The sequence below is a fragment of the Salvia hispanica genome, chromosome 1 (genome assembly GCF_029641045.1).
Source record: "Salvia hispanica isolate PSC_SH4W2 chromosome 1, Shi_PSC_v1, whole genome shotgun sequence".
NCBI lineage: Eukaryota > Viridiplantae > Streptophyta > Magnoliopsida > Lamiales > Lamiaceae > Salvia > Salvia hispanica.
This window is the reverse complement of record NC_142692.1, coordinates 26125021-26140142: the sequence shown is the minus strand read 5'-3', so window position 1 is coordinate 26140142 and position 15122 is coordinate 26125021. Positions and strand designations below refer to the sequence as shown.

The 15122-nt window shown below is 36.0% G+C and overlaps 2 protein-coding genes across 4 annotated transcripts; both read left to right on the top strand.

Moving 5' to 3' along the window:
* The first annotated feature begins 927 nt into the window (after positions 1-927).
* On the top strand, positions 928-8666 carry LOC125218234 (protein SEMI-ROLLED LEAF 2). 2 transcript variants are annotated; one of them, XM_048119867.2, is made up of 20 exons: positions 928-1213; positions 1664-1800; positions 2729-2803; positions 2896-3011; positions 3229-3343; positions 3905-4033; positions 4297-4344; positions 4514-4716; positions 4835-5031; positions 5288-5571; positions 5647-5796; positions 6130-6513; positions 6595-6738; positions 6919-6997; positions 7074-7198; positions 7313-7504; positions 7622-7762; positions 7855-7998; positions 8076-8258; positions 8338-8666. In XM_048119867.2, the coding sequence occupies exons 2-20, from the start codon at positions 1666-1668 to the stop codon at positions 8440-8442; spliced, it is 2949 nt and encodes a 982-aa protein (XP_047975824.2). In that variant the 5' UTR covers positions 928-1213; positions 1664-1665; the 3' UTR covers positions 8443-8666. The 2 variants fall into 2 exon arrangements, with proteins under 2 accessions (XP_047975824.2, XP_047975823.2); XM_048119866.2 differs by having other exon boundaries at positions 930-1213; positions 6589-6738.
* Positions 8667-9780: 1114 nt separating this feature from the next.
* Positions 9781-13072, top strand: LOC125218235 (pentatricopeptide repeat-containing protein At1g02370, mitochondrial-like). Of its 2 annotated transcripts, XM_048119869.2 has the most exons (3): positions 9781-10132; positions 10502-11694; positions 12379-13072. In XM_048119869.2, the coding sequence occupies exons 1-2, from the start codon at positions 9878-9880 to the stop codon at positions 11654-11656; spliced, it is 1410 nt and encodes a 469-aa protein (XP_047975826.2). In that variant the 5' UTR covers positions 9781-9877; the 3' UTR covers positions 11657-11694; positions 12379-13072. The 2 variants fall into 2 exon arrangements, with proteins under 2 accessions (XP_047975826.2, XP_047975825.2); XM_048119868.2 differs by lacking the exon at positions 12379-13072 and having other exon boundaries at positions 10502-11827.
* The last annotated feature ends 2050 nt before the right edge of the window (positions 13073-15122 follow it).

Genomic DNA, 15122 nt, shown 5'->3' with positions numbered 1-15122 from the left:
GTATATTTATTTCAGAAATAAATCGTGTTATATGGTTAAAACTATTAAATACTGATTAAAACTAAGTTGATGTCGGCATACCTTATTGATTAAATATTAGACACTATCAAATATTGATTAAAACTATTAATTTTTGTTATTTAGTAATTAATAAAAATTTATTATTATTTAAAATTTTAAATTTTAAATTTTATTTTATAAAATTAAAGCTAATATTGAAATAAGAAACAAAGTGAAGGATGACAAAAGGGAAGAAGAATGATAATTTTGAAAAAATATAAAATTTAGTATATTACTGAAATAATATCAGATTTAAAAGGTTAAAAGGGTAAAAAGACTAAATTGCCCAACACCCAAAATGGTGGCTATTTTTGAAATAAACTTTTAGTCCTGGGATATCTGACGATATTTTTAAAGTCTAGGAACTATTTTAGTAGGTTAGTCTGAGACTATTGTCGTGAATACTCTATACCATTATGAAAATGTACTAATAGATAGTCTATTATCTATAGACTATAGACTATACTAAGTGAAGACGAGAATGATCTTGATTATCCATAAAGAAAGAATAATCGAGTACACAAACTTAAATTATAATTATGCATTCATTACTTGTCGTTGTAGTTTGTACCACTTGATCATTCACCGTGATGAGTGGGCTACATCAAATTAAAAAAATCATATGGTGGTAACTTTATTTGAAATTTTCTTCACAATAACAAAATGAAATAGTAAAATACTTACTCTACTGTACGTACCAAGAAAAAAGATGGTATCTTGACCGTTAATCTTTTCGCTATTAACGTAGGTTATCTTAGATAGAACTCCCCCTCCAATTGAAACTGCAACACTAATATCCTAATTTCCAAACAACAATTCAAATTTATGTTACTAAAATAGTCAGAAAAGAGAGGAAAAGGGGCAAAAATGACAGACAAAGGACAAAGCAAAAGCTATACTCTTTGGACTCGGTTACTGCAATTACTCTGACAAACACGTGATCCGTCTGCTCTCTCTCTCCATTCCCTCTTTCTTCGTTCAATTTTTCTTAACTTCAACATCCCGGCAGCCTCTTTTTTTCCACACTAGCAAATTCTTCTGCTTACAAGATTGAACTTTGCAACGCTGGTGGTGGGACTTCTCCTAAACTCTTTCAATTTCTCAACTGAGCAGTCGCTAGTTTGGCTCCCCAGATCTGCTTGTGCTGAAGAAGGTTTGCAAATTTGCTCACTTCTCAAGTTCAATTGACTTATTTTTTTCTGGCTAATACCCTCTTTCTAGTCTGTGCAAAATGTTGCTTGTTAACGGTTTATTGTTGTTGTGCTTCATACTAGCTATGGGTTATTTACTCTTTTTTCTGTTTATCATTTACTATGATATGCGACTGTTGAGGGATATTTGGAGTTTGTTGTCGTTTTCTTTCATACCCTCTGGTTTTTAGTTAATAAACCGTGCCCTGTCTTGTTTTCTCGATGTATGATCTTGCTGCTGGTAATTTTGCTCATGTTCTGCACTTTATTTCTAACGTGAAAAGATTGCAAATTTGGGCGGTCATTGTCTTGATTGAGGGTTTATGGAGTTAGTATATTACTCCATTCTGGTGTGAAGGGAAGGGTATAAGGGTTAGTGCAAATTATTGAAGCTGTTTGTTTCTTGTTTTAAGAAATGGGTGTAATTTCCCGAAAGATCTTCCCGGCATGCGAGAGCATGTGTGTTTGTTGCCCTGCTTTGAGATCTCGGTCACGCCAGCCTGTCAAGCGTTACAAGAAATTGCTGTCGGAGATATTTCCCAAGTCTCCTGTGAGTTTCTCCCTCAGTAAAGTTTGTATTTTTGTCATTGGCTCTTGTTCATGTTATATGTTTGTCTTTTGATTGGGTGCTGATACTTCTATTCACTTTTATTTTGTATTTTGTTTTTATTCAATGACAACAGTTGCTGATGTAATGCTCAAACCATTCCAAATTCCAATGATATAATCATCTAACAAGTTACAACACAGTAAAAAAATATTTAGCTTTTATGCTATGTACCGTTTATTTCATTGACAGTAGGTTTTGGCTGGTTTCTCATGTCTCGAGTTTGTGGGGAGTTGCATTTATCACCATAATTTACATCAAATATGGTTTTTGTCCCCTCTATATTCAATCACTTGTCAGTTAAATATCTGCCCTTATGCTCGTTCCTTATGTTTTTGTTCTTCTTGACAAACTTCCTAAAGTTGACTGTTTAGGGATCGAGCAACTTAGCTGATATTAGAGGTGGGGATCTAGTATTTGTGATAACTTAGGCATGCATCAATTGCTTAAAAAGAATTGAATACATAAATTAAAGTTTTCATGGTCCACTTGCATGAATTGTAGAGATAACATCATAACAAAATGGAGCTGCCAGGAAGCTGCCTTTGCTCCTTTGAATATCTTTGCTGAAGATGCATGAATTCTAGACGTTTCCTTCTTTTTGTCTGGGAAATATGGAAAAAATAGTATAAAAATGGCCCCTTCTTGAAAAGTTGGTCTTGCAGAACTCTTGTCAAACTGGTAAGACAATACATCTGTTGCAGTGGAAGTCAATGCCGCTAATGGACATAAAAGTAAAACTTGCTCAATGTTGGAATCTAGATATGGGATTTTTCAACCAATAAAACTAGCTCAATGTTAGAATGTCTTACCCATGCCGTCAATACAATTTCAACTGAAACAGCTGTGGCCCTTTTTTCCTACCATGCAGGATGGTCATTCAAATGATAGAAAGATTGCGAAGCTATGTGAATATGCTTCTAAAAATCCTTTACGGATACCGAAGGTGAGGTCATTTGCGTGTATTTTTGCAGAAGATAAAAAACTAGTGTTACATTATTTGGATCAACTAATCTGCAATGATTTATATGGTATTAGATTGCTAAGTATCTGGAGGAAAGATGTTACAAAGAACTGCGTAGCGGTAATGTCAAACTTGTCAGTATTGTGGCGGATATATACAACAAACTGCTTTGCATGTGCAAGGAGCAAATGTAAGCTTTTAGTTGACATGAATGTTCGTCTGGATCACTTGCTAATGCTAACTTGATGAGACAAATATTATTAATGGGATATTGCCACGTTTTTCTGGAAAGTTTTTAACTGCACTGTGTATTCATCTATGCCATGTGTGGTGTACTTTCCTCATTCACACTTATTTTATAGTAGAGTTCAAGATGGATTAAATTATTTGACATCTTCATCCTGCAGGGTATATTTTGCTGTTAATTTGTTGAATGTAGTTTTTGAACTGCTGGATGACTCTAAGCAAGACACCGTGTTGGTGATTGGATGTGATACACTGACTACTTTTATTTATGGCCAGGTAATTTATATCTCTTGATTGGCAATTTATCATGTGTTTACAGTTGGAGAGCTATCTAATTATTTTCTTGCAATTTTCTGCTTCATGTTGAGTCATTATGCTTGCAATGCACTATCATGAGATATACTTGTTTATATTGATATCGCAGATGATAAAATCTGTGTTAGCGTGTTAAATTGTTGGATTGTGGCATTAATAGATAATTCCCTACATAGTGGAGGTATTTTTCATGATAACTGGTGTTATTGGAGCTTCTCAAGTGCTTAAGTGTTACAGAGATGTTTACTACCTTCTTGCTTTTATGTTTTAAATGTAGGTAGCAATTCGGAGAAAGTAAAAAGAGAAAGCCTCGTTCATATTTGAATACATTGGTTAATTATTATAGTGACATGTATGCAAGGTTGCTGCATTATATATATACACCATTCTGTGATCTGGACATGAAAATGTTCAAGTTGGGGAATTCTTCTTGTTGAGTTCATGTTTAGGCTTTTAATGTTGTGTTACTGTAAGCCTGAGGTAGACCGTACTGCCATCTTATTGTTGTTAATTTTTCTGTAGGTTGATGGAACTTATACACACAATATTGAGAACTTCGTTGACAAAGTTTGCATACTGGCACTTAAGAAAGGCGGTGAGCATGAAAAGAGTGGTTTAAGAGCATCAAGCTTGCGGTGTCTTTCGTCAATGGTAATTTGGACTGGGAAACTATAAACTATTTACTTTTTTGTATACATTTACTTATCAATAATTAGGCTCTGCATCTTCATGCGTGTATACCTAACAGTCAATTCAAAATATTTTTCTTTTTGAGTGTGCTTTCGATAATTCAAAGCATGCAGTTCTTAATCAGATTGGTGTCAAGGTTTTTTTGGCAGTTATTTCAAATTTTCATGCTCTATTCTATCCTTTGCTCATGGCAAATTAAACTAGTTTGTGTCCACCATTTGCAGGTGTGGTTCATGGCGGAGTTTTCACACGTATTTGCTGATTTTGAAAAGGTGTGAAGTTTTGGCATAGCTCTTTTATTATCCTTGTAGTTTCAGATAAAAATTGAAACTTCTGTTTATGGATTACATATGCAAATCTGCTACTTGATAACAACGAAAACAACAGTGAGGGCTACCATTACTTATTTTCAGTGAATAACTGTTTTGTTATTTGTTATAGATTGTGCATGCTACTCTTGATAACTATGAGATGAATTCACAAAACGAAGAAGCTGAAGAAAGAAATGAGGCACATCACAATTGGGTGGATGAAGTAGCGAGAAGTGAGGGAAGAGGTACAACTGTTGGAGGTGGTGAGTTTAGCCCTAGCCACATGATCATAAGAATCAGGCCAGAAAAGAAAGATCCTGCTGTTCTAACAAGGTTGGATCATGTTAATATTAATGAATGTATGAATTTTGTTTTAATGAGATAATGATTTGGTGGAATGGGTTGGTTGCTTTGTCTTTGTGTTTAATTTCTTAATTTTAATTGACATCAGAGAGGAGGTTCAGACACCACAAGTATGGGCTCAAATATGCGTTCAAAGGATGGTTGACCTGGCAAAGGAGAGTACTACGATGCGAAGAGTATTAGAACCAATGTTTATTTATTTTGACATGAAAAGACACTGGGTTCCTCAGCATGGCCTGGCTCCTGCTGTTCTTTCTGATATGTCATCCTTCGTGGAAAATCCAGGTGATATATCATAGCTTTGTATCTACATATCTTTACTTTAGCTATAGCTGTTTACTAACTTTAATCACAGAATTAATATCATGTTAATATTTGAAATAAATTGGAAAATATCTTAATTGAGTTATTACACGTATGTCTTGTAAAATCAAAGCATGTCCTGGCTAGCTAATTTTATGTGAGGGGATAACTTGCAAACTTCAGAATCTGGAATTGTGATCCTTGAAGGGGTTAAACTGATACATCTATTTGATTACAGGACATCAGCAATTAATTTTAGCTGGTGTTGTTCGGCATTTGGACCACAAGAATGTTGCGCATGATCCAGAGATGAAATGTCACATCATCCAGACGGCTAGCTGTTTGGCCCGCCAAGTGAGGGCAGAAGGCGTGATTTCTGATATGGGGTTTGTTAGTGACCTCTTCAGACACTTACGCAAAAGCTTTCAAGCAACGGCTGAACCAGTTGGAGAGCAAGAACTGAATGTGAATACTGCATTGCAGACTTCTATTGAAACTTGTCTGTTGGAGACTGTGAGAGGGGTATTTTCTATCATCATTGAAATATTTACTTATTCACTTCTGTCTGCCTTGTTTAATTGGTTTGTATTTGTTCAGATTGTTGATGTCCGGCCGCTGTTTGATATGATGGCAATTACACTGGAGAAGCTTTCTCCGGTAAAAGCTGTTGCTAGGGCAGCCCTTGCCTCCCTCACTATTCTTGCTCATGTCATATCACTGGCATCTATATCATTCCGCTCTCAGCAGGTGAGAAGCTGAGTAACTTTTACATTATCTGCCACTAGCTGTCAGTTTTTCTGTGCGCGCGCTCTCCATTAGTATCTGTGTGCGCGCTCTCCACTAGTATAGTCCCATGTGATGCAATAGGATTGAACTACAGGCTGTAGGGTCATAGGGTGGTCCTACCCTGCTCAATCGTGGGTCAAATGAGATGATCCAAGTGCCTCATTGTAGAAATTTGTTAAAGTATTATTCTTATTATTATGAAATAAGAATAAATGTGGAGATTGAAGTATACTGTTGCTGTTTTGGTAATATTTGCTATCGGAAGTGAGTTATGATATTCATTTTCATCCCTAGGTTTTCCCTGAGGCTCTTTTTGTTCAACTCTTGAAAGTGATGTTACATCCCGATGTCGAAATACGCATTGGAGGGCATCAGATATTCTGTGTTCTTCTAATTCCAAGTTTTGCTCATGCAAGAAGTGACTTTACTAACCACCCAAGAAGGTGGCACTCCAAAAGCATGTCTACATTTTCCTCAATTGCATTTCTGCTCGAAAAGCTTCGGTTGGAAATAAATGGAACCAAATTCAAGCATGGAGGTGAAAAAGATGACTTTCAGCAGCTCAATAAAGTTGAAGAAGAATGGAAGCATGGGAGATCACACAAGAACTCTCCTAATATTCATTTAATTAGCTCCCTTATGGACAAGGCCGGTGGACCTACTAGCTTGACTGAGACTGTAAGAATATTTATATTGTCAGACGGATCTGTTTTCGTTATCTCTATTGTTACAACTATCTTTCTGTCCATGTAGGAACAGTATTTTCTGCAATGCAACGAGGACCAAGTAGTGCAGTTGCTGTCTGCTTTATGGATACAAGTCAATCTCCCTGACAATCTGCCAGCTAACCTTGAAGCTATTGCACATTCATTCTGTTTAGCACTTATCTCATCACGACTTAAGGTCAAAACTCAAATACATTAGTTCCGTTTGCTTCTATTAAAATTATAGTGCAGATGTTCAAATTGAACCATGCCCTTCTTTATATTGTTGCTATGCTACTTGTATTTTCACATGTTTCAGTTATGCTTGGTGCTTGATATTTTGTCTGTAACATAATGGTTTCTCATTGCTTTGTTGCAGAACTCCAACGATAACCTTGTTCTCAGATTCTTTCAGCTTCCCATGTCAATTCGAAAGATCTCCTTAGATGCCAATAATGGTTGGAACAACATCAAAGAACTTCTCTCTATTTTGCAGTAAAATTTTATGTTTGATGTTTTGTTGTTTCAATGCAGTGTCCTTGTCACCCGCATACCAAAGATCCCTTTTTGTATCATCTACTGCCATGGTGATTTTTGCTGCGAAGCTATACCATGTAGCTGATGCCAACAATTTACTTAACTTGCTATTCGAATCTGATGTAAGTATGAAATCCTTGTGCATTCATGTATTATTAATGTACATAGTTTATTCTGGTTATGATATAGTTCCAGCGTACCTAGCACTAAGCTTCGTTATAATGCTTGCAATTTAGGTCGATCCATATCTTGGCATCAGTGATGACTTTCAAGTCTATGTAAAGCCTCAGCATGAAGTGAAAGATTATGGCTCTGCTTTCGATAATGAAGAAGCCTTATCAACTCTGACGGAGCTGCGGGATAAGGCTTATGAAGCTGACAAAAAATTGTTTTCCATACTAGTTGAGAGTTTATCTACCATTACCAAGGTATCTTCTTCTACATTGTGCGTCTTCCTTCAAACCCTAACCGATCTTGCCAGACAAAAAAGGGCTTTGTGATAATTCCAAGGGCTTAAGCTTATGCTTGTGTTTTGTTTCTTCAAGTTTGAGCCTGAAGAAGTTGCAGAGCAGCTCTCAGAAGGATTTGTGCCCGATGAAGCTTACATGTTTGGTTCACAATTAACGCTCGACATGGATCATATCCAAAGGGCTGCACACTCCAAGGGGTCACAATCGTTTGATGGGGTACGTAGTGTTAGATTCCACTGTCTAGAACCAAGCTTGCTTTACTTCACATTTTTATAGAAATTTAAAAATTGCATTGCTCTTATATACAGGACTTCTCTGCCAATTCTATACTCGAAGATGATGCTATGAGCATATCATCAGTTGCTGACATATCACGCTTCATCCCCAATGTCCCTCCATCCGCCTCTCCGTCAATGTCCCATATTGTCAGCATTGGTCAGCTGCTAGAATCGGTAATAGTACGATCGATGTCAACGAATGTAAATTGATAAGCAGTTCCCAAATTCTTATATCTGAATGCGAATTTCAGGCTCTCGAGGTAGCTGGCCAGGTAGCAGGAACATCAGTCTCCACATCGCCCCTTCCGTATAGTGCCATGACAAATCAGTGCGAAACCTTTGGTACAGAGACGAGGAAGAAGCTGTCTAATTGGTTAACCTATGACAACCAGTGCCCGAAAGCCTCCTGTAGCACGCAGACTGCATTTGAGAAGGTGAGCTAATGATGATGATTGATTCCCGCGTGTAGAACTAGGACATTGCGGTCGTGCTAAGATTTGTTTATGTACACAGATAATGAGTGAAGAGAGCGTTCCAGCTGCAAACAACACATGGTTAGCTCTGAGGCTTCCGCCTTCCAGCCCCTTCGACAACTTCCTCAGAGCAGCTCGCGGTTAGAGAGCAGAGGTGTGAATGCTCCGATATTATCTTGTAAATTGTTAGAGCTGTGAGGCCGAGCGCAGAAACTTCTCTTTGTATCCATTAGCTGTTGCTTTCCAAAACCACTCTATGTTCTTGTATTCAGTATCAGTAGTAGCTTTTTCATGATGTACAAGCAGAGAGCAGCATTCTATTATCTGGATTCTGGAATATCAGCATCTCATTTTATTTTTGTTGCAAAACTTGTGTTTTTTAACATTTGGTAACTGCTTCGTTATAGTAAAGGTTATGTGCATTGTAATTGAGATCTACTATGACTTAAGTATTTAATTAACTTAAATATAACCAAAATGACATTACGTAGGTAGCGAAACAATGTTATTGCTAAGTTAAATAATTTCATTTGTTGTACTCCCTTCTCGTTTCTCATTTCTCGCATTTTATTTTCTACTCTTCACCCCGTTCTTTCTTTTTATAAACTCTTTAGTATAATCTCATTCATTTCAATGTATAAACTATAAAATGTAAAGTCATTAGCCGTTTGTCTGATGTTTGATAGCGCCATAGCGGCATGTAAATAAGTCATAACACATTAGCGCATAAACTTGATCAGTTGCAAAATGAGAACAAATCAATCGTTTTGTAACCCAATCAACTTTTCAATAATTTACAAAAATATTTTAAAAGTGGTACGCAAAACCAAAACATGACAAAAAAGTTAGGAATTTACAAACAAATTACCCTTATAAATTAAGATGTCCCATTTCCAATTTTTTTAAAAATTTGACCAATAAATACTCCATTTGACATTCCTTATAGCCACAAAGATTAAAAACTTGTGTTAAATGAGTTCAATGAAGATAAAATAAAATAGAAGAGAAAATAAAAGTATGAGATAAAATAAAGTAAGAGCAAATTAGATATTTTATTTTTTAGCAAAATAAATAACTCAATTTAGTTGGGATATTTTGAAAAGAAATACGTGACAACTAAGTCGGGACTCGGGACAAATGAAGTACTAGTACAATTCTATATATACTTTTAATTTTACCACTCCATTTTCATTCAATATTTCCTTTTTTCTTACTCCTTAAATTTATCCCAGTTAATATACAATTATATATTTTTCTATTTTAATCCATTTAACAATTTTACCTAAAATCTCATGCCAATCTAAAAATGTAATCATCTTACATAATTTTAGGTATTTTAATGAAATTATTATTATTTTCATAAGAACAATTTGTTAGTCAAATACCACCCCCCCCCCCCCAAATAGTGAAATTAAGAATAGTACTATTATTATTGGGCAAATACAACAAAAACTGTGATTTTTTCAGTCTATTAGTAGTACTCCTGAAGTTTTAGAAAATGGAGTGTTGAATTAATTTCCTTAGCACAAAACCCTTGCCCTTAAACCCTACATTCCGTCTTTGTCGTCTTCCCATCGGAGATGGCGATTATGAGAACCATTAGCCGTTTAATCCTCCGGAAACCGTCGCCATCTCCTCTTCCACGGTCGCTGTCGACGGCGGCGCAGCAACCAAGACCTCGAAACACTATTTTCTATAAAGTGGTCGGCGCCAAATCCAGTGTGGCGGACGCCATGAACGAATGGGTTGGTAGCGGAAAAATAGTGAGGAGAGCCGATATTATCAACATCAGCAGCTACTTTCGCTCTCGGAAGAACTACCGAGCTGCACTACAGGTTCTTCTCTCACTCTGTTAATCAATTTTTGCTCGAGAAGGCCAATTTAACCCTACTCGTATTTTTTGTGCAAAATTATTAGATAGGAGAAGAATCATTCATGTAGATTTTGAACAATGTTGATAATGGGGGTAAATTTTTGGTACAGTATTGAATTATTAGGAAATTATTCGCGTTTGACAAGGTTAGGGTTACGAAAGTAGCAAAAATCATCTCATAACATATTTTCGTTTTCATTTCCTTTTACTTGAACTTGTATGCTTTAACTGTCTGGATCTTGTTTGCATCTTTGTGTTTCATTTTGCCTCTTTAACATCTAAGTATGCATATGCTCTGTTTGCAAATGTTGATCCAATTTGCGCGCATCAGTTGTACGAGTGGATGGAAACTAGCAATATTGCGCCGACCGCAGCTGATCAAGCTATACACATTGACCTCCTTGGAAAGACTGAGGGTGTAGCTTCAGCGGAAAAATACTTTGATAGTTTCTCAGAGAAAACTAATAAAACATATGGGGCACTTCTCAGCTGTTATTGCAGGGAGAGGGTTTTGGACAAGGCTTTGGAGACCTTTGAGAAGATAAAGGAATTGAATCACGTGAGCGTGCTAGATTTCAACAATGTGCTTTCACTTTACTATAACTTGGAGAAGCCTGAGAAGGTTGTCTCTCTAGTGGAAGAAATGGACGAGAAGAATACCGCTCCAGACATTTATACATACAATATGTTGATCAATAGTCATGCTGCTCTGAAGAATTTAGATGCTATTGATGGAGTTTTGGATAAAATGGAAAGTTCTAATGTCAAACCCGATGTGTTTACATACGGAAATCTTGCCACCATATATTTCAATGCAGGGCTGCACGACAAGGCTAGTGCTTGCCTTGAACTGATGGAGAAGATGGAAGTTAAGAAAAATACTGGTAGGGAAGCTTGTCGTACCCGCTTGAGGTTATACTCTTTGATGAATGATCTGCCTGGGGTTAATCGAGCATGGGAGGCTCTGAAGTTGGACGAACCAAAACCCTCTAACACTAGTTATCTTTTCATGCTTTTGGCTCTTTCAAAATTGGGGAATCAGGAAAACCTTGAGAAGATCTTTAAAGAGTGGGAAGAAAGCTGCACCTTGTATGATTACCGGTTGCCAAATGTGGTGTTGGAATATTACATCTCTAGCAACATGATTGAAGAAGCTACCTTGCTCTACAAAAGACTGGCAGAAGGGTTGACAGACAGAGGGTCGACTCCAAATTTGAAGACGATGGAGCTGTTTGCATCTCTTTGCTTAAAGAACTCTGAGATAGATTTGGCTCTTGAGTATTTGGATAATGGATTAGAAAAGGCGAAATCGCGGGGCAGTAAGTGGTTTCCCAATAATGAAACCATTGAAAAATTTATCAGTTATTTTGAGGAGAAGAGTGATACAGAGAGAGGTGCGAAGTTCATCGAGAGCATGAAGAAGCACAACCGTCTGAGCTCTGAATCTTTGCTTTCGTACATCAAAGCTACTGAAGCGGGAAGCTAAGCACGTTTCAAATTTCTTGCATCTTAGTGGATGTTGCAGTGCGTTCTTTCGTTGTTTATTTCTTGCTTCATTTCTTTTGTGCTGCAGTTGAACTTATTTATTGAGATTATGTATTCGATCAACATTCAACTATTAGTAACCCTACTATATTCGCAATAGTGCCTTGGAAAAGGATGTCTTTTGCAGAAAATAGTTGAAGCCCATTTTGACAATGTAATGTAACTACAAAAAATGCGGGACAATTTGGCCCGTGAGCCTGCTAGAATGTTGGGTTTGTCATTTGTGGTTGGGGCTATAGTTATAGTTCTAACAGTAAGCGGTGAGAGTGAGGCAGAGGATTAGATAAACAGATACAGTAGAGCTAATAAGATTTGCTTTTTAAATACACACTTACAGTTATAATTCTAATGTAAATTAAACAATATATTAAAGAGTAAAAGAATCATACTATTTATATATAAATATAGGATTGTCATCAATTCAGATTTTTTATGCTAATCGAGAAATGAGATGCAATATCAGCTTCTCATTTTTATTAAATGAGTGGTCCAGATTTTGCCACATAAAAAATAATTTTAGATTAATTTATTATGAAAGGGTAGAATAGTAATTCTATGTTTTAGTTAGGAAAGGGGTTTAGATTCATCCTCTTCTCAATTACACGAAGATCTCAATCTCACGAATCTTAGCTTCAGTTTTTGAATTTGTGTTGAATTGAGCAGATCCGCGAGCTGAAATCGAAGCTCGGAGAAGACGATGCGGAGAAGGCGAAACTGGAGATCAAGATCGGCGCGGCGGAGGCGGACGATCAGGACCTGGACGGCGGCAGGGAAAACTGAGCTTCAATTTTTGAATTTGTGTTGAATTGAGCATATCTGCAAGGTGAAATCGAAGCTCGGAGAAGACGATGCGGAGAAGGCGAAACTGGAGATAGAGATCGGCGCGGCGAAGGCGGAGGATCATGATGTGGACGGTGGCGGGAAGAGGAGGAGGCGAGGTGGCCGAATTCTGGCGACAAATCCAGCTCCGCCGGATCCAATCCGAAGGAAATCCTCGAAATACAATCAAAGGAAAATCCTCGACGCCTCCAGACAAGCCCTCTCTCTCTCTCGTTCACGGTTTAACGCCGCCGCTGTTCACCGCGCTTCGCCGCTCCTGCTGTACGAAACTCCGAACAGCTTCGCTTCTCACGCCGTCGCTTCGCCGGAAGCTTAATTGTTGATTCGAGTATGGATTTGAGGTATTAAGCTTTGCATTATCAATTGTGTTGGATGTGAACTGATTTTTAGTGAGAGAAATTGCTACCTCTGTTTTTTCGCCAGAGCTCTGTGTAAAAGTCGACTATTTTGAGGTTCATCTTCACGATTTTCGCTGTTTTTATCAAAATGCTTGAACATTTGGGAAAAAATCTAAAAATACTGATTTCTGCTCATTTCAATGCTGAATTTCGCTTTTATCTCGCGACTTCAGCACAGATCTTGCAATTTTTTATTTAATTCGATTTATGCCTCTCAAATCTGCTTCGTAAATCACTTGCATTTGCTCGTTGACATAATAACGTTTGTTGTTGACATGAATTATATAAGTCGTTGACACAAATTTTATGAAAAATGTTGTTGACATGAATTATATGTAAAACATTGTTATTGATATGAATTATACGTAAAACGTTGTTGTTGACATAAATAATATAGGTTGTTGACATGAAAATATTTGTGGTTGACATTAATTATTGTGTATATGATTGTTGATGATGCAAATAGATAATAAGTGATTGTTGTGTTCATATGTTGAGCAATAAAATGAAGTGTTTGTTCACTGTAAAAATTGAATAGAAATAGTGGGATTGGTGGTGGAGAAAGATGTGGAGAGTCATGTTGTGGAAGGTGTGGGAGTTGTGGATGAGATGGAGCTGTGGGTGATGGTGAGAAGGGTTGAGTTTAGGTTGTATTTTTTGTGTATTTGTTCGGAGCCATGCTGGGTTTGGTGTTTGTCAATATTTGTAGATTTAAATTTGCGTGTGTTTAATTGTACGATGAAATTTGTGAATATATGGATGCAGTTTTTAATTCGATTATGTTGCTGGAATTTTTGAGTTGTGTAGATAAGGTGTTTGTGATATTGCCTAAAATAGTATTGTTGACATAAATTATATAAGTTGTTGACATGAAAATGTTTATTTTTTACATGAATTATATAGCTCGTTGACATAATAACGTTTGTTGTTGACATGAATTATATAGATCGTTGGTATAAATTTTATGAAAAATGTTGTTGACATGAATTATAAGTAAAACATTGTTGTTGACATAAATAATATACGTCGTTGACATGAAAATATTTGTTGTTGACATAATAGTTGATATAAATAAAGTTGTTGTTGACATCGTAGTTGACATAAATAAAGTTTGTTGCTGACATTGTAGTTGACATAAATAATGTTTGTTGTTTGCATTCGATATTCTCGCTATTGATATGTGAATTATAAGTGTTATTTGTTAGTTGTTGACATTTTAATACGAGTTGTTGACATTCGATATTCTCGCTATTGATATGTGAATTATAAGTGTTATTTGTTAGTTGTTGACATTTTAATACGAGTTGTTGACATTCGATATTCTCGATATTGACATGTGAATAGTAAGTGTTATTTGTTAGTTGTTGACATTTTAATACGAGTTGTTGACATTCGATATTCTCGGTATTGATATGTGAATTGTAAGTGTTGTTTTTTAGTTGTTGACATTTTAATACGTGTTGTTGACATTCGATATTCTCGGTATTGATATGTGAATTGTAAGTGTTATTTGTTAGTTGTTGACATTTTAATACGAGTTGTTGACATTCGATATTTTCGGTATTGATATGTGAATTATAAGTGTTATTTTATTGAATGTTGAAGATTTGAAGATTTGAATGTTGAAGATTTGAAGATTCGAAGATTTGAACATTTGAATGTTGAAGATTTGAAGATATGAATGTTGAAGATTTGAAGATATGAATGTTGAAGATTTGAAGATTTGAATGTTGAAGATTTGAAGATATGAATGTTGAAGATTTGAAGATATGAATGTTGAAGATTTGAAGATATGAATGTTGAAGATTTGAAGATTTGAAGATTTGAATGTTGAAGATTTGAAGACTTTGTAGCTAGAATTTTAGAGAGGATTTTAGAAAATGATTTCAAACACAATTTAATGAAAAGACAATTATACCCCCTTGTTGACATAATGTAGTTGTTAATCTTGTGGATTAGTGGCCCATATTACATCTCATTTCTCAATTTAGCTAAATAATCTCAACCTAACAAGACCCTATAAATATATTACTCCATTAAATAGTCACTGCTTCTTAAACTTCATAAATTGTAGACAAGATAATTTTTTAAAACAATTTAAATTTAGCAGAGGTGAATTATGTTTATATTTTTTGATGTAGTAGTATAAGAATAGGGAAAAAAAGAAAA

Excerpts from the sequence above, each read along its gene's own strand:
- LOC125218234 (XM_048119866.2), top strand. The coding sequence starts at position 1,666 with ATGGGTGTAATTTCCCGAAAGATCTTCCCGGCATGCGAGAGCATGTGT. Across the intron at positions 5,572-5,646 it reads TGTTGGAGACTGTGAGAGGG|ATTGTTGATGTCCGGCCGCT; the intron begins GTATTTTCTATC and ends GTATTTGTTCAG. Across the intron at positions 6,998-7,073 it reads CTCCTTAGATGCCAATAATG|TGTCCTTGTCACCCGCATAC; the intron begins GTTGGAACAACA and ends GTTTCAATGCAG.
- LOC125218235 (XM_048119869.2), top strand. The coding sequence starts at position 9,878 with ATGGCGATTATGAGAACCATTAGCCGTTTAATCCTCCGGAAACCGTCG. Across the intron at positions 10,133-10,501 it reads ACTACCGAGCTGCACTACAG|TTGTACGAGTGGATGGAAAC; the intron begins GTTCTTCTCTCA and ends TGCGCGCATCAG.